The 26,174-nt window shown below is 39.2% G+C and overlaps 1 protein-coding gene across 2 annotated transcripts in view; it reads right to left on the bottom strand.

Annotated features, from left to right (window-relative positions):
* Positions 1–5,139: 5,139 nt before the first annotated feature.
* The window catches only part of egfem1 (EGF-like and EMI domain containing 1), a 55,977-nt gene continuing 34,942 nt past the window's right edge, over positions 5,140–26,174 (bottom strand). Inside the window, exons 19-32 of one of the 2 annotated variants that reach the window (XM_079884993.1) lie at positions 25,106–25,237; positions 22,723–22,851; positions 17,063–17,191; positions 15,831–15,959; positions 15,148–15,276; positions 13,121–13,252; positions 12,082–12,210; positions 11,835–11,963; positions 9,315–9,443; positions 8,918–9,046; positions 8,694–8,822; positions 7,910–8,035; positions 7,710–7,838; positions 5,140–6,341 (exon numbers count right to left, since the gene is read on the bottom strand). In XM_079884993.1, the coding sequence (XP_079741119.1) occupies positions 6,277–6,341; positions 7,710–7,838; positions 7,910–8,035; positions 8,694–8,822; positions 8,918–9,046; positions 9,315–9,443; positions 11,835–11,963; positions 12,082–12,210; positions 13,121–13,252; positions 15,148–15,276; positions 15,831–15,959; positions 17,063–17,191; positions 22,723–22,851; positions 25,106–25,237 (1,745 nt within the window). In that variant the 3' untranslated portion in view covers positions 5,140–6,276. The remainder of the gene's footprint in view (positions 6,342–7,709; positions 7,839–7,909; positions 8,036–8,693; positions 8,823–8,917; positions 9,047–9,314; positions 9,444–11,834; positions 11,964–12,081; positions 12,211–13,120; positions 13,253–15,147; positions 15,277–15,830; positions 15,960–17,062; positions 17,192–22,722; positions 22,852–25,105; positions 25,238–26,174) is intronic. The other variant, XM_079884994.1, reaches the window with a different exon arrangement.

The following is a 26,174-nucleotide window of genomic DNA, read 5'->3' as shown; positions in this document are numbered from 1 at the left end:
CGTGACACCTCGTAAGCCGCGGAAGGAGCGGCAGCCCCGTTAAAGAGTGGCGGTTTCATTCGGGTATTTGTTGTGATCCCCTGGGAAACGGGTCATTAGCGTTATTGATGGGCACTCAGTGCGAGCGGCGGATGCCGCCATGCATATGGTTTTAATACGACAAGACGTGTTAGGGAGAACGGTTTACTGTTTAAAATGCCTCAGAGGTCCGTGGACCTGACGTAGCGCCGTTTACGCTGGAATTGGATAAAAAGTCAATTATGCACTTGGAAACTCACTTAGCCTACCTTAGATATCGTGCATGACGCACTGAAATTAAAGGTTGCTCATCGACTATAGTTAGGGGTTTATTACTATAATTTGAACCCTAAAGATATTTCACTGGTTTGTGGAAATGCTGCCACATTTCCTTTCGGTAATGTGCTGATACACCCACCACTTAGTGCCACAACAATCTAACACACAATCACAGTCTTGTCTGATTGAGCACCACTACTCTCAATGTTCATTTTTATAACCACATTCGGAAGACTATTATCAAGAAATTAGGTGTGCTCACTGCTCAGTTATAGGGAAGACCGGGGCTAGTTGTCACAAGGTCTCTCAGAGCTAGTAGCCTGGGGTTTGAACCCAAGTCTTTTCACTTAGCAGTGGTTTTGTATCTTGGTTTGGAATATCGAAAAAAAAAAAAAAAAAACAGAATCATTTTGGTACATTCTGTCATCCAAACTGAAATTGTAGTTTCATATTTTGTGAAAAGCTGTTGGGTAAACAAACACAATAAAACCACATTCAACATATTCAGACAAGATCTGCATAACAAAAATGCAAAACTCCGTACAAGAGTTTTTTTTTTTTTTTTTTCTTAATGTTAGGTCGGGGCACTTTTTATTGGAGAAAGTTTTTAAATGTAGGCTATTTAAAGTGTTAAAATGTTTGCAATGTATTACAGTAATTACAATATTTGTTGACCAAAAAAAAAAACATGGTTTGATATTTTTGTGTTAACATGTTGTGTTTCTCAATCGTTTTATGATCTATTTTTCATGGTCAATGACGTTGGAAACGTTCAATAGCCTACAGAAATTGACCCAAGTATTGTGACAACTAGCCCCAGTGTCCCCTACCTTCCACACGAATAGTAAAACATGAGGTTTGTGCCTCGTCAGATGCGTCGAGTGTGTCCGAGGTTCTGGCTTGACCACCGGCACTCCACAATCCCGCATCGGGCGCCACCTAGTGGCCCTCCTCGAGCCCTGCTGATCCTGCACGAAGCCCTGCTCATTGACATTCACCCAGAACCTGCTAAATGATCCCTGAATAATTTAGATTAATGACGGGGTCTGTTAAAAGAAAAAAGTATGCCAGTGCTGTTTACGTATACACAGAGATATTGTGTGTTGATTTTTTTCTTCTTCACTGAATCGAGGGGATTTCCAGTGTCTAATGTGGCGTTCACACAATGCGTTCTTGGGTCCAGTTCAGTCTGTGCTGTTTTTGATTGTTGGTCAATTTGCACATGTCCTTCTGTGTCCGTTGAGTTGCGTCTAAGAGTGCAAAGTAAGTATGGAAATCATATGTAGGCTATTCTGGATAGTTAAAGTGGAAAAAAGAAACAACAGATATATTCTGAAAGTGTTCAGGCTACACATATTTTAGATTTTTCACATAGGCCTACCTTTGGAAACTAGGCTACGTGTTAAATAAAATGCTCTCATTATTATTATTGTTTTAATGAAAAATTGGCCTATCACTGACAGGCATGCATGAACCACCCGGTAACACTGATTAGCCTAAAGATTCTTAAGTAGGATAGCCTACACTAACACATTGGTTAATTTCGTCGGACATGACGAAAGCAATAATCTCGGTTCAGTGACTCATATCAGTAGCCGGACTAATTCACTATAGCCTACTGTCTATGCTAATTCATAAGTGAGTTATTTGACTCATTAAAAAGAACAGGCTCAAGATCATTCGTTCGCGATTCAGACTACAGCATATTTCTGGTTTAAAAATATATATATATATGAGTCCTTAAAGGTGTGTTCTTAACTCCGACTTTTGCCTCAATAAACCCATAATCACTGCTTATTAAAGGTGCAGTAAGTGATTTATGAGAAACGCTGTTTATATTTGAAATCCCCTTATTTTTAAACAATCGTATTTAACAGCGGAATTTGTGGTATTAAAAAAAACTACATTACCCATGATGCCGTAAAGAAAATTCCACCAATCAGAAAGTCGAAAAATGAATATTATGTATGAATATTATGGCTACACATTTGTTTGTGTATTGTACACTTGTATTGTTTGTTTTCTGTTTCCATGTGTCTTGCCTAATAATTTTTTTTTTAAAAGAATCACTAAAATAACGTGAATCAGAAATCGAATCACACTGGCGTTCTAAAAAGCGCGAACAGAACATGATGGAAATTACTCGGTTCCAGTATTTAAAATCCTACATTCAGTAACGCTCAGTTTTTATGTTTTTGCACGTTTACAATGTTTAATTTTTCGCGAATGAAAACTAGGCTGTGATGGATCTATAGTCTAGTAGTCCTGTCAACCTTCAGTAGATTGTATAGCCTATTGTAGACCTAGGCCTGAATATACATGTAGCCTACTGATTTTCATAATCACATTTCCGTTTTTTGTCAAAAGGATTTTTTTTAAAGATATAGCCTACTTTTAAATGCCAGCTGAATGTCTAAAATGCGCTCACAGGGATTTCATTCGGGTGAAAAAATGCCGTCCAACCTAAAAAAGGTCAATATTCCTCAAGTGTCGAAAAGATTCATATAAACATGAAGTGCAACAAGTACACAAACCGATGATGAAGTTTTTACACCCTCTGAGATGCGTTCACAGACGGGTAAGTGTGGGAGTTTGCTGATACTCATCTCCAGAACAGCTCTTTGGCATTTAAGGATTTGTTGTTTCAGTCCAACAAGTGGCCCAAATGGTGCGAGACCCCATTGAGTTGATTTCCCTCGGCTTCTCTTCAGTTTTATCGCCGGTTCAAAAAGTCACGGTCCTCCGGGAACGGGGCAGGCGCAGAAAGAGAAGAGCCTAATCTCTTCGGTGCGAAAAGACAGCGTGGTGATAGCGTCGCTTCGCTGGTGCTGGACGCGTCATTTCCGTGCTAAAGTTCCCGTCAGATCGCATCTGATCTGACCTCTTCAATGGGTTCTTTCATCACAAAACCACTGATCTGGCCATCTTTCAAAATGCTAAACTTGTCTTTGCTTATTATCTGTGTCACACAAGCCTGGGTTTTGTAATTGTATAACGTTCATGCACAAAAAAAAAAACCTTGTTTAAAATATCATCAAAACGAACAGAGATAAAACCAACACATAGGGCATGTTTTATGCCTGGCCGTGTCTAACAAACCACCAGCGCCAATTCTTTGCTTTGCAAGACAGTCATTTATCTGCATGCCTCAGTTTAATTATACTTTTTATTGAACACACAGATTGGTAACTGCAAGCACAGAGGCCAGGGCAGTAAAGCTAAATTCATCTTAACGCTGTCCCTGCAAAACTGCATTCGCCTCCTTCGACATTTCGCCCAAGAATGCAAAACCGTGAAGATGCAATAAGCAACCTAAATAAGAAGTCTGCTGGCTTTGTGCCGTATGGCTCTAGTGACCCTGACAGACAAGATGGACCTTTGTCCAGTCGATTGTCCGTTTGTGCCACCCGTCCGCTGATCAAAGCTGGCGTACAGCATCACGGCCACCCAGACCGTGAATAGATGGGCTACGGCGATCTGTTTGACTGGACTCAGGTGTGTGTGTGTGTGGATGGATGGCCTCTAGAGCCCTGTTTGACTGGAAACAGGTGTGTGTCATCCATTGCTGGAGGCTCGGGCTGATAAACATTATTGGAGAACATCTGTAGGCTGTCACAACACGGTACGGCCAGCGGAGCCCCGTCCCATCCATCAGACTCAAGGGCTCCGTCCACCGACAGCCCCCGAGCTCCCATCACTCACGCCGGGCAGCGCGCGTCAGGGCGTAGGGGTCCTCGCCTGGCTCTCCCACCTGCAGTGACGGTCCGCTGCACTTGAGAAATGCTACAGCGATGGTGCCAGTGACAGAGACAAACACACACACACACACACACACATGTAGTGGGCCTGTTCCACTCAGGTGGGCTGACAGGTGTATGGTGACCTCTGATACGTTTGACCCTCCCATCTGAGAGGTGCAGGAACATGCTATCCACAATGTCCCACTACCTACATATCCTTGTCCTACAAACAACGTTTCACTTGGGTGATCAAAAATAATAGCATGTGTGCGCTTTAACTGATGTTTAGATCTTTAAACAAAAAAATCTTTCTATATCTATACAAAATACGTTTACTTGAGAAGCAAACATTTATAAAAAATAAAAAATAAGTGAGTTTATGCTTAAAGGGATACTCCATTTTTTTGGAAATATGCTCATTTTACAACTCCCCCAGAGTTAAACAGTTGAGTTTTACCGTTTTTGAATCCATTCAGCCGAACTCCGGGTCTGGTACCACTTTTAGCATAGCTTAGCATAGATCATTGAATCGGACAAGACCATTAGCATCTCTCTCAAAAAAATGACCAAAGAGTTTTGATATTTTTCCTATTTAAAACTTGACTCTTCTGTAGTTACATCGTGTTCTAAGACCGACGGAAAATGAAAAGTTGCGATTTTCTAGGCTGATATGGCTAGGAACTATATTCTCATTCCTGCGTAATAATCAAGAAACTTTGCTGCCTTTACCATGAGTCCAGCAGGCGTAATGATATGACGCAGCGCCTGAAAATAGTCCCCAGCTCGGTAACTTCCAACGTGACCGGGACTAAGTTTCAGGCGCTGCGTCATATCATTACGCCTGATGCGTAGGAAAGAATCTGCTAATGGGGTAAGAAAAATAAACTTAATACAAAGGGAAACAAGATAATTTTTCAGCACCCCACTGGCAGATATTTTTTTGTTTTAACCAAAAAACTCACTTCATTTTGCTTTTGAAGTAAATATATCTTGAATTAAGAATGTGTGGATATTTACTGCAGAACAGGACAAAAATACAGAGTAAGAAAGTTATTTTTTACAGTGTAAAGCTTTACAGTATAGTTAAAACACCACACAATTTCTGTACAAACATATTTAATTAAAAGTTTAAGAACCAATGCAGCAAAATCTGATAACATCCTGAGAGGAAGAAAGACAGAACAGAGGAACAAAACTTTTTACAGCATTTTTTTCTTTCTTTTTTTTTACAGTAAAAGACTGTTGAGTGAGCGCTAAGAACCGTAATTTATAAAGATTAGATTTGTTTGGCATGTAAGACGTCTTTCTGATAAACTGTCCGTTCAGTTTACAAGCATCAGATTGTGTCTAAATCCTGTCGGGACAGCTCCGCTTTAACAATTTACCTCAGATGGCACGATGATGGGTGACAATGCTGTGAATATTTACAGTCAGGCTGTCACAGGAATCACATCGCAGGACATACATCACACTCACAGGAGCCAACCAGATGGATTTGAAAAGGATATCTATAGCAGAAATGTTCCCGATTCATGCTACATATTACTTTAAAAATACAACATAAAAGTACCATAAAAGAGAATTTTATAGACAATGTCATAAAAAAAACTTTAAATTTAGAGTTGGTGTACATTTACAAGGTACATTTTAGACTGTGTGTGGTATGTATGGATGGCTGTAATCCCATTGAGTGTTGCTGTATTCTGATGTGCCACTTTAGTGGTGTATTTGTGGTATGTACTATAGAAATGAGCGGTTGAGGCTTCACTCTGATCCCGTAATAGAGAAGTTCGGTCTGGGTTTGTGGCTCGGTGGGCGTTTGGCCGATCGGATGGTGTGGCTTGACTGTCTGATGTGGGACTTAGCGAGTGTACGCACAAACATACACACACAGAGTTCACAAAACAAGCATTTTCAAGTCGCATCAAACTAGTCCACCATTGCGTGTGTGTGATATTCCCATTAAAACACTAGTTCATAGCCACAATGTGTCCCTTCTCCAAAGACACTCATACACACACAATCATTGACAGCCTGTCAGTGGTCTTGTGTGCATCCAGAGGGGATGTTTGTGTGTGACTGTGTTTTAAGGCATTGCTTCCTCGTACTAATTCTCCTGTGGCTTGCTCGTCTGGAGGAAAACCCAATAATAACAAGTCACATAGATCCTCACACACTCATTCACCCATGCCACTCGCCTTCTGGTGGGATCTCAGAGGAGTGTGTGTGTGCTTGTGGACTAGGAGTGTGAAACACGCCGTCGCCTCTTCTGTGCGCGAGAGGACGCGTGATCTATAGACGCACCTGAGAGAAAGACAGAAAGTGATTATTGCCACATCTGAACTGAATGCTTTTGATTTCTTTTCTATCACTGTTGCTTTGTTTTTTAGGTAATAAGAGGATATGCCATTTTGTGAAACTAGTCACAGTTAAAAGGTGTGGTTCGGCACTGAATGCAGTCCCTGCTACACTTTCAGACATGGTTAATAAAAATAATATATCCAGCTCAAATTTTTAAAAACATTCTTTTATGTACCCCATTTTAAGATTCACACACTCTTTAAATTCCAAGTGTCGCAGTCATAGTTGCAATGAAAAAATGTGAATGACAAATAAATAAATAAGTATACTGCGCAAAATAAATACATGAGGAAATGTAAATGATAAATACATATTTATACTGCATTAAATAAATGTGAATAATATGTACTGTACATAAATAAACAAAATACAGAAATAAATACATGATTCAATGGAGTTGTATTTAAATTTTTATGCAATTTAGTCAAATGTATGTATTCATTAAATTAGTAATAATATTAGTTTTGTTCATATATTTTTATATTCATGTACAGTATTATTCATTTTTTCAGTTGGTTGCCATTTTATCCCCTCTGGCTGATTGATCACAGAACACGCAGTTCGACTAAAGTCCTCCATAAAATAGATGTTTTATAATGTAAAATAAGTACAATAAACAAAAAGAAAAGTTATGGGGAAGATGAGAACATATCCTAACAGTCTCAAAAATAAGATGTGAAAAGTATCTTCAGGGGATGTACAGGTTTAGAGGTTTTGTGGATGGATCACATACAGTAACCACACTGTGACACACACACACAATGTCATACATTCATGAACTTACACATACACTCATTCACAAATCTCACACACACACTCACACTGTGAAAAGTCCTGCTGTGATTCACTTAAAATAACTGTCAGAGAGAGGCGCCGTTACACAGACAGACAGGAGGCCCTTAACAGCTCAGGGGTCCATCAAACTGAAGCTGACACGCACACACTGTCACACACGCTTTCAGAAACGCTCAGGTTTGTGTCGTGACTGACAGGAATAAAGAGAGAAGTAGAATTCAGGGAAAGAAAGATGCTGAGATGGTGAGATAAAAGAAAGAGAAAAAAGACCATACAGCTGACTCGCACACACACGTTTACTTAACTAAATAAAGACATACCATACACTTCTACTGTTACATGTGGACTAATTTATATAATAATAATAATAATAATATGTATTATTACTTATTGAATTAACATGTCAAATCAACAGCCCTAATTTTAATACTAGATAATACTGTATCAGATTTTGCTACCTTCTGGGGACAATTTTATTCCCAAAGTATAACAAAGTAATCCCATACACACCCTCACCTTCCTCACAGGTGGGTCCCAGCCAGGTGACAGGACATGAGCAGTGACCCGTGCGCTGGTCACACTGGCCTCCGTGTGCACACTGACACAGGAAAGAACAGCCTGGACCATAAAACCTGCTGTCACAAACTGAGAGAGAAGATGAAGGGTGAGGTTTGAAGGAAGGTTTGTGAGAGTTTGCGTAAGATGTTTGTGCGTACCTTTCTCGCAGTGTTCTCCCGTCTTTCCCGATGGACAGAGACACTGTCCAGTGGTCGGATCACAGGGCGCCCCATCACACTCGCAGAGTTCTGCACAATCATGCCCGAAACGCCCAGCGTCACAACCTGTCATACAAACACACAGTCAGAGAGACCATCAAACTGCACAAATGTGCTCACAGCTCATATTTCATATTTCTGTCATGACAACTCGAATTAACATACACGATTTAACCCGCACAGCAGATCTATACAGGTGGAGCTGGGGAAGGTGGAGGGTTTCTGAAGCGCAGGACTGTATCATAAAACTTGTCTATATAAATCATACTTCCTGAAGTCATATGATAGCTCTGCGTGATGAACAGACCTTATTTAAGTCATTACTCACTAATAATCTTCCTTTCCAGTAAGTCAGCGAGTCAAAACAGAGAACCAACACTGTCAAATTGTAAAGAACCATATTCATTCAAAAGATCCAAAATAGACGCTCTTGAACGTGCAAAAAGAGCTTGAATGAATGTCAAGATTTTCACTGAATGATGCAGTCTGTTAGCCATATATGTTGTATGGGTTCAGACGACTTGGGATATAGTTTTATGATATTTTAATAGTGCTTTTTTATTATTTTGGTGCTTTGATTCACTGATTATATTGAGAATAGACTATTTTCTTAACGAATTCACTTTCGTGTTCCACTATAGACAGTAAATCATGAGTCTCAGATGAAGTACCCAGTATAATTTCGTGCTGATAATGTACATGTTTTAAAGTTGAGATTACTTACGTTTTTCACACTGTTCGCCATGGTAACCTGGAGGACACATGCATTGTCCGGTCACGTGATCACACAGGTGCCCATGTTTACAGTCACATGACTGTGCACAGAGCTTGCCAAAAAAGCCAGCAGGGCATCCTGGAATATGGAACCATTTCATATCATATTTCTTGTTCAGAAGTGCAGCAAACATGATTCATTCTAACAGTAAAGATGATGAGTCTGTCACTCACTGTGTTGGCAGGCGGGACCGTAGTATCCAGACGGGCAAGAGCAGCATCCCGTAAAGCGATCACATGTTCCGTTATTCTGACACACACACTCTTGCTCACAGTTCACACCATAGTGGCCTGAGACACAATCTATCAAATGCACACAAAAGTGTTGAGGTGAATTTATCATCCTGTTACCAAAATTGAATGCATTCTGAATCAAAAGTGCCATTACACACTTTAAAGTGTTTATTTTATTCCTGGTTATGTTAGGATGCAATTCCATGCCTAGACAGCAACATAGTGTCGGCCTGGATCCGGCCCACATACGTGTGGATTCCACATGTACCAGATCTGGGCCGACACTATGTTGCTGTCTGGGTGGGTACTAACTCATTTTATTTGAGTGCTTGTTCACCTTTTTCACAGTGTTGTCCGGTCCAGCCCAGTCCACATCTACACATCCCATTAACAGGGTCACACACTCCTCCGTTCGCACACGTACAGAAACTCCGACACTGCGCTCCATAGCGCCCCCTAGGACATGCTGCATCGAGAACAATTCCACATTTAACGGCAAACATAAATACTACAAAGCTGTGCATACATATGAGATACAAGTGTTGTTTTGTTTCATTATGTAGAACATTACACAGGATGTCTTGACTATATCTGTATGCTCTGTGTTTCAGCAAGTCGCATGGATCTGTCTTCAATTTGAACCACATGAGGATGGTTTACCAAGCACTGATTAATCCTCATCCAGCACTAAATTACACTGTCAACACTTAATTTCCACTGTATATCTCATTCTAGCCTGAAACCATACTTATACTTGTACAGCAAAGAAAAAAAAAAAGCTTTGGCCTGTTGATCTTAGTGAATTTATTTATTTTTATCCTGAGCTACAGTGCATGACTGAAAAAATGTCGACAATTCATGTTCATTAGTCAACTAAAGCCCTATTCGAATTCAGAATGGTACATTTGTGTTTCACAGGAGTTCACTACCATTTATGATTTATTTAAAGGTACTTTTTTTGGTTCAAAATTAACTAAATGTAAATGATGAATCGATGCATAATCAATCCTTCTTCTTCATCTTACCTTGATTCACTATGGTAAGCCAAGTTTTTATAGACCCGATAGGATGGATTTCTAAGAAAATTGTGTCTCCTCATATCCGTAAATAGTTAGAACCGTGTCTATTAATGGGTAAAGCTGCAGTAACATCTTCAGCTGGTCAGTTTGAGATGCTTTCCATCTAAATTTGTTATATCTCTTAAGCCTACAGAAGTAGTGAATGTTTTATGAGACGCAAGATGACCATATTCATCAGCACAGTCAAGCACAACCAAAACAATGTTCTTCTGCAAAATGCATGCAGTTTTATTTTTTAACCGCCAGAGGGCCAAAAGTAATATTAATAACATTATATCACATATGCCACATCCAGACATCAGAAACTCTTCAGAGAACCCAAATTCCATCTAAATCAGTGTATGAAATCAGATGAAAATTTGATGCTAATAGTTTTAACTTGTCATCTGATTAGTCATTAAAATGGTATTGTTTTTTCTGTCAGTGCGTGTGTTCATTGTTATACTGTACAATACCAGGACAAATATGTAGGAGACTTTCCCTTAAGCAAAACACCTCATCTTTTTATCTTTTAACTATGTCCTGGTCCAGACGGAAACTTCCAGTAACAACAAGAGCACAGATGGCATTATTTTCAAATAAACTCTGAATTTCTCAATTACTACAATTAGCCCAAGCCCTCTCATCCCTCAAAATGCATTTAACGAACTAACCACACATGCAATTGCTCGATCACAAACATCCACACACACGTGCACAAACACACACACGCCACACACAAGTTTACTTAAGCTCTAGATCATTAGTGCAATGGTAAAGTGGGTCTGATTTGGCAGCGCAGCTAAAGAGCAATCATGTTTCTTTGGGTAATTTAGATTGGGAAAACAATAAGCCGATCGCTTTGATTCGCTTGCTTATTTATTTGTTTCCTCGCCAGCAGATCCGCCGACACGCAACACAGAGAACCAGCTACTTATAGTCATCTGTAAACATTAAACATGGCGAACGTAAGCAGCGCACGTCTGTGAGACGCTCTGAGCCGGCGTTTTCAAGGAGGCTAAGAAAATCCCTCCTGGAAAGTCCCGTTCCATTCCAGCTGATGAGTGATGAAACACGAAGATTAGGAATCTGATCTCTCGCTTCTGTTCTTCAGGAAAAGGGGTGCTGCGATCAGATTCCCTCACGCAGGAAACTGGAGAAATTTGTTAACTAAATATTGTAAATAAGCCCTGGGAGAAAATCAGGAGGACAAATAGTGCCTGTAAGTGCAAGACTGTGAGACGCAATATATTTCGGTGTTGTTTTGCTTATGAAGTCATCATAACACTAACGGCTTTCACATCCTAACGAGATGTGAATGTTCTAGGTTTGGGTGGGAGGGATCATGGATGGGTGAAGACAGAAAAAAAGAAGAAATAAATGACTGAAAGGTTGGAGAAGTTGGCGAGATAAGTGGTGAAGAAAAGCAAATAAGAGGAAAAATAAAAGGGGGAAAACACGTGTTGCTGTTAAACAAAAAACAAATAAAACTTTTTTTTTTTTTTTAAATCGTTATTTGAAATAAATCTGAAATAAAAATAAAAATATTAGATGGAAAACTTAAACGTAAAAAAAAAGAAGAAAATTTTAAATGTTAGCAAACCGCAGCTAACCGAAATAAAATAAGATGAAGTAATAAAATTACAAGAACTAAAACTGAAATAAAAATAAATGAAAGATAAACAAAAATATTAAATAAAATGAAAAAAGCACTTAACAAAATGACTAAAACTTAAACTAAAATTAAAATATAAAATAATATTAAACTGCTAAACACTGCTATCCACAGAGATATATACCTTGTTCGCAGGACGGTCCTGTTCTTCCAGAGGCGCAGTTACACCTCCCAGTCTCTGGGTGGCACTGTCCTCTCTCTCCACACAAACACACCTGAGCACAGTCTCTCCCGTAGCGACCTCTGGGACAACCTGAGAGAGAAAGACAGAAAATATTATCTAGAAATGCAGAATGCAACATAGTGGTCTCAGCATAGACCAATGATTACCCATAGCCACTCGGGCCATCGACTGAGCATCAGGTTCTTACTGGTGCTGCAGTTGGGTCCCAAGTATCCTGGCTGGCAGACGCAAGAGCCAGTCCTGAAGTCACATCGGCCTCCATTGGCACATCTGCACCTCTTCTTACAGTAGGGGCCGTAGGTGCCCTCTCGACACCCTGTGAGGAGCAGGAAAGACAACACTGGAGCGTATCTTTGATATACACAGTCCGTTAGTAGTTGTCATTTATGTTAACTATGCATTTATGCATGTTTCGTTTAGTTGAGTTCTTCTAAAGCACCCTGGAATTATAGGTTTTCTACACTAAATACAGGTAGATTTTAGCATACATATGCACAAACAAAGCATATGTCTATAAATTGTAATTATATGTAACTACACAATAACATACAGAAAAATCAGGGTCAGTAAGAAATCTTTTGAAACATTATTTACTGTCACTTTTGATCCATTTAATGTGACATTGCTGAATAAAAGTATCCATTGCTTACAAAGAAAAAAATATTTCTATTAATATATTAATTATCTATTAATATAGATAATATTTCTATATTAAACTTTTGTATGGTAGTATACTATATGATTATATAACCATTTTTGGTCCCACTTTATATTAAGTGGCTTTAAGTACTATGTACTTACATTGAAATTAATAATTTGATACAATGGACTTACTGTGTACATGCATGTTTTTACATTGTACTTTTATTTTGAAAATACCTGCATGTAATTACAGCTGTAATTAATTTATGTAATTACATTTATAATTACACCTTCCCTTACACCTTAACCCACCCTTAAACCGACCCATACCACCACACCTGTCCCTAACCTTACCCGTATCACACCTCAATAGCAGCACAAGTGTTTTACAATACAACATGAACACAATAAGTACACTGTACTTATTTTTTCGATGCAAGTACATAGTACTTAAAGCCACTTAATATAAAGTGGGACCCCATTTTCTATTAGCTCAGCTTGTAGATGAGCTGTTAGTTTGGTTAAACAACTATGAAAACAACTTTATTAGGTCAAACAGCAGAGGTTTGAGGAATACGTCTTACTGAGATGACAGCGGATGCCATAGTATCCAGGTAGACAGCCGCATTTCCCCGTGACGCGGTGACAGCTGGACTGATCTCCAGAACAAGTGCACACTTGAGAACAGTTCAGGCCGAACCTGCCCTGAGGACACACTGAGAAAGAGAGAACATGGGATGACTTTAAGAGCATGTGTGAGTTTTCCACAGAAATGTCCAGTTGTCTAGACACATTCCTGAAAAGGCATCAGGCCTCAGACAGGAAGGAGATATGATATGATATGATATGAAGGGGAGGCTAGACATTTCACGTAACGTCATTCAAACATGCTTACATTTATACACATTCACATACGTCTAGGGTATCTGACAGAAGACAGAGCTTATGATTGTGTTTGTGGGTGTGCGTCCATTACATAGAATTTGCCACAGAAATGCATATCACACACACTGAAACATGATTATATGGAAATACATATATTTAAATACCTATATTCAGGGCTGAACAGTAAAGATGTTTTCCACTGGCCAAGTCGGATCAGTGGTTTAGATCTTATAAATTATTATCTGATATATATATATATATATATATATAATAAAATGTACTATTTATCATATTTGCATAATATAGTGTACAGTATATACATACATAATATATAGCACAGTAACATGTTAATCTTATCTCAAAAAAATATATATTTTTAAACTGGCCTAAAAGTCTCTCATACAGGCCTCAGGCCATTAGATGATCCTTATTGTCAAGACTAATACAGATCTGTGTATGACCATCTATGTGTGTGTGTTTGTGTGTGTGTGTGTGCGTGTGTGTGTGTGTATTCCCCCCACCGGCATGTGTAAGAGATAAGCTCAGACTCCAGACTAAAGAGAATAATTAGACTGTTGTCATTAGCCGTGTCTACTGCAGTGTGTGTGTGTGTGTGTGTGTGTGTGTGTTCATGTCTGTTCCAGACTTCTTATCCTTACACAGACAAAACAAAGCCTGCTGTTTGAGTTGGCCGCTCAGCGCTAACCTTTATCAGATGTCTCACATCCACAGAGAGAGAGAGAAAGAGAGAGTGAGAGAAATGGAGGGTGTTGAAAGAGAGTCGGGGAGCAAAACCCCAGCGCGTGTAACGAGAGGTCCAAGTTTGCGTGGGGCGGTTTGTAGGTTTGTTTAGAGTAGTTTCGAATGCTGTAAATAAATAAAAAAAATCTTAAATTAAAAATGGATGTTTGTCTTTTCCTCCCTTTGATTAAGCTGGTCATACGAATGCATGTATAAATGGACAGATCACTGATTCTTCAGGACCTCAACAAAACAGGCAACATTTTCAGACATACTCACCTGTGTTTGAGTACAATTTGCCTGCTTCTTTTTTTCAGACATACTCACCTGTGTTTGAGTACAATTTGCCTGCTTCTTTTTTTTTCAGATTATAATCTAGCACTAATGAACTAATGAGTCTACAATATCATTTTATATTTACTAAAATCATGTATTAAATACAGCAGACATTTCTTTTGCTACAGTTAGAAGACCTTCTTTAATTGAGGGAAATTATCTAAAACACACAAACAAATTATTTACCAATTTTGACAGAAAATATACAGTAAATAAGCTTAATTGCATTTTATATACTATATGAGGACTAAGTGTAATATAAAAATATTAAGCCGCACAACTGGTTTTAACTTTGATGATGATAATAAATGTTTCTTGGGCAGCAAATCAGCATATTAAAGTGATTTCTGAAGGATCATGTGACACTGAAGACTGGAGTATAGATTTGAAGACTGAAAATACAGCTTTGATTACAGGAATAAATTACATTTTAAAATATATTCAAATAGAAAAACAGTAAAATTACTAATACATTTTACAATATTGCTGTTTTTACTGTATTTTTATCAAATAAAAATAATTGAGCATACGAGACTGTTTAATATATATATGAAGTACTGAGTTATAGTCTTACAGGGAGATTTAGAGGTAGAATGTGTTGCTGTTTTAAAAACTGTCTTAAGAATCAGTGTAATATATGAAGTCTTACTCGTCTCACAGCTGTTCCCAGTGTACCCTGCAGGACATCCACATCTGCCTGTCACATGATCACAGGCCATGCCCACTGGACAGATGCATCTTTGCTCACAGTTTCTACCAAACCATCCAGATGCACAGGCTATACACACAACATACAGACAGTGAGAGAGAAAGCAGATGGTTTGTGGAGTGAGCGGCCCGCGTTCGCCCATGTGAACATTCCAGTGTGTAATGGAGACAAAATACAGTAATTTGTGTGATGACATGTGAATCGCGGCTATCAGTGCTTACAAACTCCTCACTATAAATCACTATAATCACTTACATCTTACTAACTACAGCCAAATAAAGCACCCTGAGTGAGTCTGTGAGAGAGAGAAAGACAGATGTGTTTATGAGTATATAGGGTCTTTGGGTGTTGAAGCATGTGTGATTTTGTGTTTGTTTGTTTGTTGACTGTCTATTTGTGTACATTCAATGTACATTCAATGTACAATGTACAAGAATTGTGTACATTCCTTATATTCCTGACAATGGGGACCAAATTATTTTAGTAAGTTTTGACCATGAGGAAAAATGCAGGAAGTTTTCTGTGAGGGTTGTGTTTAGGGTTAGGGGATCGAATACATAGCTTGTACAGCATATAAATCATCACGTCTATGGAAAGTACCCATAAAACGTGTTTTAACTCACTCTGTTGACAGCTGGTTCCTGTCCACCCAGGTGTGCACCGGCACTGGCCGCTCACTGGGTCACATGACCCTCCGTTGTGGCAGTCACATGATTGACTGCAGTTGGTACCAAACATACCCGCTGGACAAGCTACAACACAAACACAAACTTTTACTAATCTAAATATGCAGTACTTTGCAAAATGCAAAAAATGTCTTCATTCACTCACACACATGCATTTATATTCAGTGAAGAAACTGAAGATGATCTATTCTAGATGTTACAAATAAAGCAAATGTGAACATTTAGTATGTTGATTCAAAAAGATATGTCATTTATTAATTTTATTCGTATTCACATTTGATTGTAAATCAGCTGCTTATTAGCACCTACCGTTCAAAAGTTTGGGATTGGTAAGATTTATTATCTAAAAATACAGTAAAAACAGTAATATTGTGAAATTTAAATATTATATATTACAATTTAAAAATATCTAAAAAGCCCTTATGTGTCCAGATAACAAACCTATCTACACTATTTTCCAACACTTCATTTGCTGTCTGTAAATGGTTTGTATATGGACTGAATTCATTTGCTTTAGCTGACACAAATGGCACGAGATTTTGCTACTTCAAAAAAAATAAACAATAAAAATAAACGAGAAAAAGTAGATACAAATCTAAATAATGATTTGCACCCTTTGAAAAAAAGAGCTAACTAATAACATCACTCGACTCCAGAGAAGTTTCATCACAGTCGACATTTCCCTGCAAAGCATGTCATGGGAAAAGCCAGACGTAAAAATACAACATCTGAGAGAGGGATCTTTAACACAAACCTCACTTCATTAAAAAGAGAGGGAGAGTGAAACAGAAAGAGAGATAAATCTTTATTGGGCCCCTGATCTATTAAACTACTGACGGGAGATCGCATGAGAAGACGGATGGTACTAAACCAATGTGCCGCAGAACTCTCTTAAAAAAGCATCTTACCCTAATAAAATACTGACAGACACACAAACGGAACACTCCTAAAAAGTAAACATGGATGCATTTAACCTTTTTGCAGCCGACCGGGGGGCTTTTCCCTCTCTTTATTCACACACACATACAAAAAACTGAATTGAATGTGTCAGCGAGCTGATAAACAGTGTTTGGGTGAGCGATTGTAGGGTTATTTCTGTGCGAGGATGCGGCGTTCAGCCGGAGATGAGCCTCCAATCACACCCCGTTTTAATGATGTGGGCGGCTTACCCAGAATGCATTGCGGCGGTGCCCAGCCAGGGGTGCAGCGGCAGGCGCCTGTGATGTGGTGACACTGGGCCTCATTCCCGCACTGGCACATCTGCGCACAGTCCTCCCCGTAAAACCCAACAGGACATCCTAAGGAGGAGAGAAGATTTGAGTCAGCAGCGTCTCTGTGTGTGTGTGTGTGGTACATCATTGGAAAGTAATGCTCATAGATCCCCCCCCAGAGGCATCAGAGAGCCAACAGAGTGTCAGAATTCTGATTAGAATATAATTAGGTTATTATATTACTAGCATCCGTGTGGAATTATCCATCTTTCATCCCTTCATCCTGCTCATCTCTCTTTTTCATGTCTCATTACCTGCCGAATGCTCAGCGTGTGAACTGCCCTCATCAGCATTGATTGCGTGATCTCATTCGCCACATGTGCGGCACATCCTCACCACAACAAAGTCAACGTGTGTGTGAGGAAGACAGACAGACGGACATTTCGAGGAAACTAGAACACCTGCTGAGCCCACAGTTTCACTGTCTGGGTACAGAAATATGCCTCCTGTGCAAATATTCCCTGAACTGCTATTTTTTCAGCAAAAGCGCAGGGTTTTCATCACACTTCATGCAAAACTCCCATAAAAAATGTAGTGCACCTGGCCAAAATGGTGTTTAATGACGCCGTTTTCTTGGCCAGGGTTGCTTTTTTTATATATAAAATAAAGTAAAATAATGGTTTAGGTAATTTAGCTAATATAAAATGAAAATGTTTGATTCATGAATGCTAATTAACAAGAAAAAGCATTTGCAAACCATATTATTTCTTTAATTTAACTTTGTGGGCCCTATTTTAACGATCTGAAACGCAAGTATCAAGCGCAAAATGCAAGTAACTTTGTGGGCGGGTCTTGGGCGCTGTTGCTATTATACCTGCGGGATAAATGACTCTTGCGGCCGACGCAAATCTAAAAGGGGTTGGTCTGAAGTAGCTTCATTATTCATAGGTGTGGTTTGGGCGTAACGTGAAATAAACCAATCAGAGCGACATCTCACATTCCCTTTAAGAGCAGGCGCACTTGTTCTATAGCCAGGGGTGCACATAACATTTTTGGTCTTGTTCTCAGGGGAGAACCTGGGGTTGTTGCTTGGTCCTCACATTTTCAAATGCATTTTTTCCTTAACCCACCTCACGGGAGGAACAAATTAGAGGGATGCATAATATATTGTTAAATATTGTTATCTGACTATACCTACATCCAAATAAAAAAAATAAAAAAAATCGAGCACACTTTAAAATAGTCAAATTTTCATCAGGCAGTAGGCTAATATGGCCTAGTCGAGTCTATGCAGACTGCTTGTTATTATCAGAGATGGCAACGCCGGCGAAGGAGGTAACTTTACTTGACAAACTCAAAAAAGGAGAATTAAAAACAAAGGCAATAGAAGGTCATCCATCCATTTTTTTTCCCCAAAACGCTATAAATCCATCATTTTTTATATATATATATATATTTTTTTAATTGATGGTTTGTCTTTTTTTTTTTAAGTATTTTGTCATTTATGAGGAAAAAGCAATCTTACGTGAGTGACAGTTCTCCATTACGGACGCGACCACTCTGAAAGCGCAGCGGCACTAAAAGACTTTCAAACTTTCACAGAGACCTCAAACAGAAAGCACCAAGCCTTTCTTTAAAGCGAATTTCGTTTTGTATTAATTGTATCTTAATTTTAATCCATGTTTCATTAACCAATTTCCTGGTTTTAATAAATAAAAAAAGTAAATAGGCTATCTTGATTGTTTAGGCTATTTTTTAATTATAGCCTAAGTGTAAAATATTAGGCTGTGTATACCGACATGGATCAATTATTAATATTAAATTTCATCTGTCTTTTGTAGGCATAGGCTAGCTGATGGCGCACCAACGAAAAATCCTAAATGATGTGCCAAAATGCGTTTTCTATTAGGCTACAATGAAAATATTGTACGGTCAGGTTTGCCGAAGTTCGTTTAATTTAGGCTATTTATTTATTTAAATTCACTTTATTTAAGTTCACTGCTGATATTCTGAGGTAAGAGAGTTTTCTAGTCTCGCGGCTGTCATCAGCAGCGCCTTGCATTGCCCAATCAGCGGATGGCGGGCGGGTGCGGTTTTGAAAATTGGTCAAAAACGTTGGTGCGGATGGATGGCGGACGGATGATGAGTTTTGCGATGCGGTTGTGGATGAAATAATAGCCCATCCGCGCATCTCTAGTTCTGAGGCCTATCCAACACCACAGATTGCGCACCTATCTATCCCCAAATCTTAGGTACGCAAATGAGGGTTGCGGCAATTCATCTGGTACGCATTGTTTAATTGGGTAGCGCATGCGCACCTGCGCACCACTTATGTGCATCCCTGTCTATAGCGGATTCCTATCATAACGGCGGATTTGCCAGACGCACGCCAGGAGCGGTTCACAGTCGAGGAGACAGACGTTCTCGTCAGGGACGTTGGGGATGGAGAAACACACCCAAATTAACTTCGGTTAAACAGGCGTATGATAATTTGGGTAAATGTGTAATCTAGATGTATGCTTTTATAATAAACTGTCTATCAATCTATCTATCTATCTATCTATCTATCTATCTATCTATCTATCGTAATAATGTAGGCTATGATTTGCAAAAATGAAACCTGCTGCGTTTGTGTGTAGATGAGAGAAGCAAAGTGTATACGCGTTGTGCACACGCTACATTGATTATGGCCAAGCATGCGCCCTTAAAATAGCATATGAATAACATGCGCAACGCGCCACTGACTTTAGACTAGTTTTTCCTGGTCAGTGGCGGAATTGTTTTCTAAACCTGCAAAATAGCATGAGGGAACGTTTGCGCCGGAACACGCCTCCTCTTTGCGCTGAACCGCCCCCGGGAGCGCAAGTGTATTTCTTAGTTAACCGACGTGCGTCTGTGGAGGGAAAAGTCCGCTGTGCGCGGGTGCAAAATAGGAATGATACATGCGTCGCTGTACAAAGTCAATTGGGCTGGGTGCAAGATAGGGCCCTCTAAGTTAAACTGGATTTGTTTTTTAGCCCTGGTTTTTCACCTCACACTTCATGCAAAACTCCCATAAGACATCAAATCTAGTGCACCTGGCTAAAATGGTGTCTAACGTTTTAATGAAGCAGTTTTCTTTAAAATATTATCAAATAAAATAAGGGCTTAGTTAATTTAATTATTCTAAAACACAATATTCAACAAGAAAAACTTTGTACAGACTCCACTCTACTGCCTTTCACACACACACACGAGCAAATGAAATCGCAATCTCTCTGTATGAACACAAGTGTAGACAGACATCCATACAACGACGGCGCATATGGCACGCAGACACGCGCGATCACAAGAGATCGGTCTAGTATTCCATCAGCCTGATAAGATCTTGTAAAGCGCGTGTGCGTGTAACGGCAGCGGATGGTTGTGATCGGACTGCAGCCGGTAAAATGAGTTTCACGGCTGAGGCCCTCAGAGATGGAGACCGATGATAGCGCTTAAGAGCTCGCTAAAGACCCGCCACACGTGTGTGTGTGTGTGAGAGAGAGAGAGAGTCTGCTGTTATTCAGTCGGTTTGTATGATAAAGAAGCATGGAAGACATCTGAGCCTATGGAACATGAGTGGAACTGCTGTGCTGGCTACATCCAGATGAACTACCGAGTTGAAAACGACGGACGGGGGGAATTGTGGGTCTATACGGAGACCTGATCTCTATAGTCAGGGCCTGATTTATTAAAGATGAAATCTGTGAATGTAAAAGTCCACTATAAACTAAAACAATCTGCTTTTAAGCATCTAAATCAATGGTGGTTGAGTTGATACAGATGGAGATGGAACGCTAATGGTCCTCCTGGTTTTGCCCCGTCCAAATCACCTTTGTTGGCTTCAATTGATTTTAGACAGGTTTACTGCTCTTTTCCCCTGCTGTGCGGAATCTAGATCCGTTCTGTCGGCCCTGGTTATCATGTGAATGATAGTTTGCTGCACCCTCAACCACATCACATGGATACAAGAAGTTATTTTGGCTTCCTTCCTTTCTCTACAAACTTTTTATGCTGTAGTGTTTTTGATTCACTAAAAGAATTGGCTTAGCAAAGTCATCATATTTTATGTTGTAGATTTTTGATTCACTAAAAAGACCTGGTTCCAAAGATTAATTGGACCACACAAACTGACTGATTCACAAAGAAACAAAAGTTCAAAAGTGTTTGTGAATCAGACTACACTGATTGCCCTGTACGTTTCCAATTTGGTAAAAAAGAACTGGTTGAAGAGAGTCATTTGTTTGTGAATCAGACTACATTCGTTGTGCTGCCTGTTTTTGATCCATAAAAAAAAACTGATTTAAAAGTCATTTGTCCATGAATCATACTACACTGGTAGCACTAAATGTTTTTTATTCTCTAAAAAAGGATCGGCTCATTCGTGAATCAGAATCAGATTCCTGTTCACTCATTGAAACACTCATCACACACAGTCGAGCAACACAGAAACACACAAACAACATTTGCATAATGTGTTATAATGGCATCAATGCACGGAAACTAAAAACATACGTTTAAAAAACATCTACAGGATGTTACTAGATGATCTGGTTTAAAGAGTCATTTGTCCATGAATCAGACTACACCGGTTGAGCTGTACTGTATATTTTTGATCCACTACAAATAGACCAACTCATGTGTTCCTGAAATAGACTACACTGGTTGCACAATAGGTGTGCTATTTCTTTCCGTCCGCTAGGACGACTCAATAGTTGCCAATATTCTGCGGCACACAATCTTTTATCTCACCACATGCAATCTAGGCTGAAAACTCTGCTGTAGATTCAGCTGTGGGCTGTGCAGAGCTAAAAAAACAACAGCAAAAAATACATGCAAGGAACCCGTTAAGGTATGAGCCAGATGCCTGTCCATGCATCTTGTGTGTGTGTGTGTGTTTAACATGTGCAGATTTTTTTTTTTTTTTCGTTTTTAGTTAAGATAGGAGTCTAGCGTCTATGTTTGGCACTGTGTGCATGTCTGTGCATTGTGGTTTCCTCATAAAGTGCACCAGCTGCATGTGGCTGTCTCATTAAGCAGAGGATGCTGTCATGGATCCAGCAGGGTGTGTCTGTGTGTGTATGTTTGTGAGATGTTTTGTCAGTGGCTCAGATTAACCACTAGAAGGCAGATACGACAGGTCATGGAGGACAAATCCTTCTTACATGCTTCTAGCTCTTATTAACTAGATATTTTTTAAACATGTGATTTCAGTTTCCTGCATTGATGTCATTATGACACAAACTAACTAAACACAAAAGTTGCCTGACTGTGTGTGATGAGTGAGTGTTTCAATGAGAAAACGGCAATCAAAAACATTCCGTTTTACACACACTCAGATTGCATGATGGGTGGGTTGCCCTCCAAGACTGATTGAGACTTCCTGTTTCCCTGGTGAAGAAGAGGCCCCAGTGCATTAGGGGTATGAAAACACACTTTACGGTGGAGAAAGATAAATGGCCAGGAAAATACAAAATAACATGCACTGACAAAAACGTTGTACTGACAACTCTGCTGATTACATAAACGTGATATTTGTGGTATGTAAATGTAAATCTTTCTGAATTTGAATGCATTTGTTTGTTACTCTTACTCACTCTTTTCACAGTGTGATCCCACCCAGCCGGCGGCACAGGTACAAGCTCCGCTGATGTGGTCACATTCGGCACCATTCTCACACTCGCACACTCGGTTACACTCGGCTCCATACTGGCCCTCAGGACACTCTGAATGCAGATTAAGGACACATGAACAGAATTTACTGTTTTGTGTTTAATAAAGTTCACTGCTTCAGTCATTGTTTCGTAGAGTGATCAGAGGTACTTCAATGGCCAATACATGTACTTGTTACCATTGGTAAACCAAATGTTACTGTTTTTTGGCCCTGGCACAAAATAACCAGCTAACATCATTTCACTAATCATATGATCAGCACATGGGAAAGTGTGAATGAGTACTAGTCAGGTAAAATCACTCTATCATTCTGATTGGATTATAAGAGCAGACTGATTTCTATAAAAGGAGGGTCACTGTGTTCTTGTCACTGTGTTCTTGTGTTAGCATTGGTTACCTCCAACGAAAGACATGCAGCCACTATTGATTTGCATCAAAATGGCCGCACATGCAAGGAAATTGCTGCAAAGAATATTGCACCTGAAAGAACCATTTACCAGATCATCAAGTTCAACTGCAGTAAAGAAGGATTCAGGACGGATTCAGGTTCTCTATAGCATTAAGATCCAGGGAGTTGACTGGTCACGGATCCAAAATGTCAATTTTCCAGATTTTCCAGATGTCCCAAACAGTCGGAAGGGGGCTTCATCAGAGAAAACTCTTAAGTCCTTGTACTTCTGCAGAATTTCAGTCTGTCCTTGATGTTTTTCTTTGAGAGAAGTGGCTTCTTGACACCAGGTCACTGTCCAAAAGTCTTGACCTCACTGTGCAGATTCACACACACCCACTGCCGATATTGAGCAGCTCTGGTGACATGATTCTGTGACTATGTGACTTATTGAACTACATGAACTAAACTGTTGGAATTACTGCTGATCTTGTGTCTTGAGCTTATTTTGTTTATTTTTTTGTAGCCTTTGTGGGGAACAATTTGTGAATTGATTTTTGTTTTTCTTTTTCCTATTCAACTCAAAAAGTCATTTTTGAGACACTTAAAGCTGTGTTGACATTTAATAATATACATATTTGAATGAATTCTAGTTGTTTGTCATATTGAATGCAGTAGTGGTCTATTTAAGAGTGGTTTTTTGGGGGTATTATTGCATTGCAATTCTTTTCTCAAATAAGTGAGGGGTTTTGTGAAAGACAAACAAACTGCACAAGACCTTTGTACGTTTTTGTACTGAACTAAATTAATGACAGAAAACCTGTCTGGCACCCCAGCATAAAAAAACCCAAACCAAAGAGTGTGCGAAAACGTTACAATCTGACTCCTCAGGAAGAGACGGTCCTGGCTCTTGCCGGACAGTCTGGGACGTCCTGAATCCTTCTTTACTGCAGTTGAACTTGATGATCTGGTAAATGGTTCTTTCAGGTGCAATATTCTTTGCAGCAATTTCCTTGCATGTGCGGCCATTTTGATGCAAATTAATAGTGGCTGCATGTCTTTCGTTGGAGGTAACCAATGCTAACACAAGAACACAGTGACAAGAACACAGTGACCCTCCTTTTTTTAATTATTAGTGCTCAGAGTTGATCACAATTCGTGGACAAGCAGAAGTCCACGAATTGTGATCAACTCTGAGCACTAATAATGGAAGGGTTTGGTTATGTGAAGCTGATATCCAGCATACCAGAGTGAACTGCAGAGGTTTTAAAGAAGAAGAAGAAGAAGGGTCAACACTGTAAATAAGGACTCTTAGCATATATTGAATATTTTTGAAAGCCTTTAAAACCTATGAAATGCTTATCATTGTTTTCCAGTATACCATATAGAAATGTGAACAAATAATCTACAAATACTGAAGCAGCAAACTGTGCGAAACAAATTGTATTTCATTGCCAATACTTTTGGCCACGACTGTAGAAATGTCTTCAAATGAGATCAAATGAGAAGTCAAAAAATCATGTTAAAAATATAGAAAACTGTATCTGTAATTACTTTCACAATGCACATAGAAGGTCAAATCAACTCTACTGCATTTTGGGATACAGTATCTCACACACCGCATACTCTTGTTTACTTTAGCCTAATATTGTAGGCCCTGTGTATATGAAATACCTATTTGTTTCCTAAATTGTGTATACTGTGCACATTATGCATACCAAATACTACAGAACTAGTATGAGTAGTATATATAGTTTTATTATTTTGACGCAAGGTGGCAGCATTTGCATCTTAATTAGCATCAGATTTAACATTTGTACCTGAACTTTTACATGCTGTACCATTTAAAAATGTAGATACCAGAATAAGACTCTGAAACAAGGAGAGAGGAGGATGAAAAAGAAACAGAACAGACTTACTCTTGTCACACTGATCTCCAATGTATCCAGCCTCACACACACAGCGCCCACTGCTGGCCTCACAGGTTACTGCGTTACTGCCACACTGGCACACATTGGCACAGCCTACGCCCCAAAAACCTGCCTCGCACACTACAGAGTGAAGATGTGTGTTATTAATGTGAACAAATCAAAACATACATAATTGAGGTTTGAGAATGCAATTTGTAGGCTATATTTATTATTGTCTTGTTGAAAGTCATTTTTTATTTACTATTATATAGGCTACTATTACGGTATAGCTAGCTTCATACTCTGACAACAAGATATTGTTTGTACCGCAAATATTGTTTGTTCAGTAAAAACAGCTTTGGTAGGCTAATAGACAAACAGAAACACTTAGCATTACAGTTCAAACAGGGACAAGATTGTCTGTCGACTCTATCCTGTCTGAATTCACTCGCTCTTTCTCTTTTTCTTGTCCTAGAAACTGTAAAGCGCTCTCCCTCAACCTCACTTCAATTACCCAGAATCACCCTTGAGGATGGGATAAAAGGGCCTGTTTTAGCATTAAGACCAAGCTACGATCTGTTTTAGCCATTAAGACTAAAAAATGAATGTAGCTAAGTGATCAAAAAAGACTTATAACTAAAACAGACACTTCAAATATGTTATTAAAGTATGACGCTCTTTCCAAATTCATTCATTTCTCTCATCAGCGAACAGAGGGAAACCCCATTTATATCTGCACACACAGTGTGTGTGTGTTAATATATCATTTTCATAACATAACGGAGATGTAAAGCATAAATCTAGCTACATAAAACATTTATTCCGTGACTCACTCTTTAATACAAAGCTACTGAGGCTGAGCTGAACTGAATTGACACATGGCACTATGAAATTACTGCCACTTACAGCTGTCAGTGTGTGTCTTCATGTGTTTAGTGCATCTGCTCCTTGGGATTTAAACAGGACATATTGTCTGATGATTGATTGTTCTCAGCTGATCTCTGATGCAGACATTATTGAGCTATTAAAATAACTGAGCCATTAAATAAGTTCTGTGCACCGACATCTGACAATCACT

The sequence above is a fragment of the Squalius cephalus genome (assembly GCF_949319135.1).
Source record: "Squalius cephalus genome assembly, chromosome: 11".
Lineage (NCBI taxonomy): Eukaryota > Metazoa > Chordata > Actinopteri > Cypriniformes > Leuciscidae > Squalius > Squalius cephalus.
The sequence above is the reverse complement of the archived record's forward strand: the minus strand, read 5'-3'. Positions and strand labels throughout refer to the sequence as shown.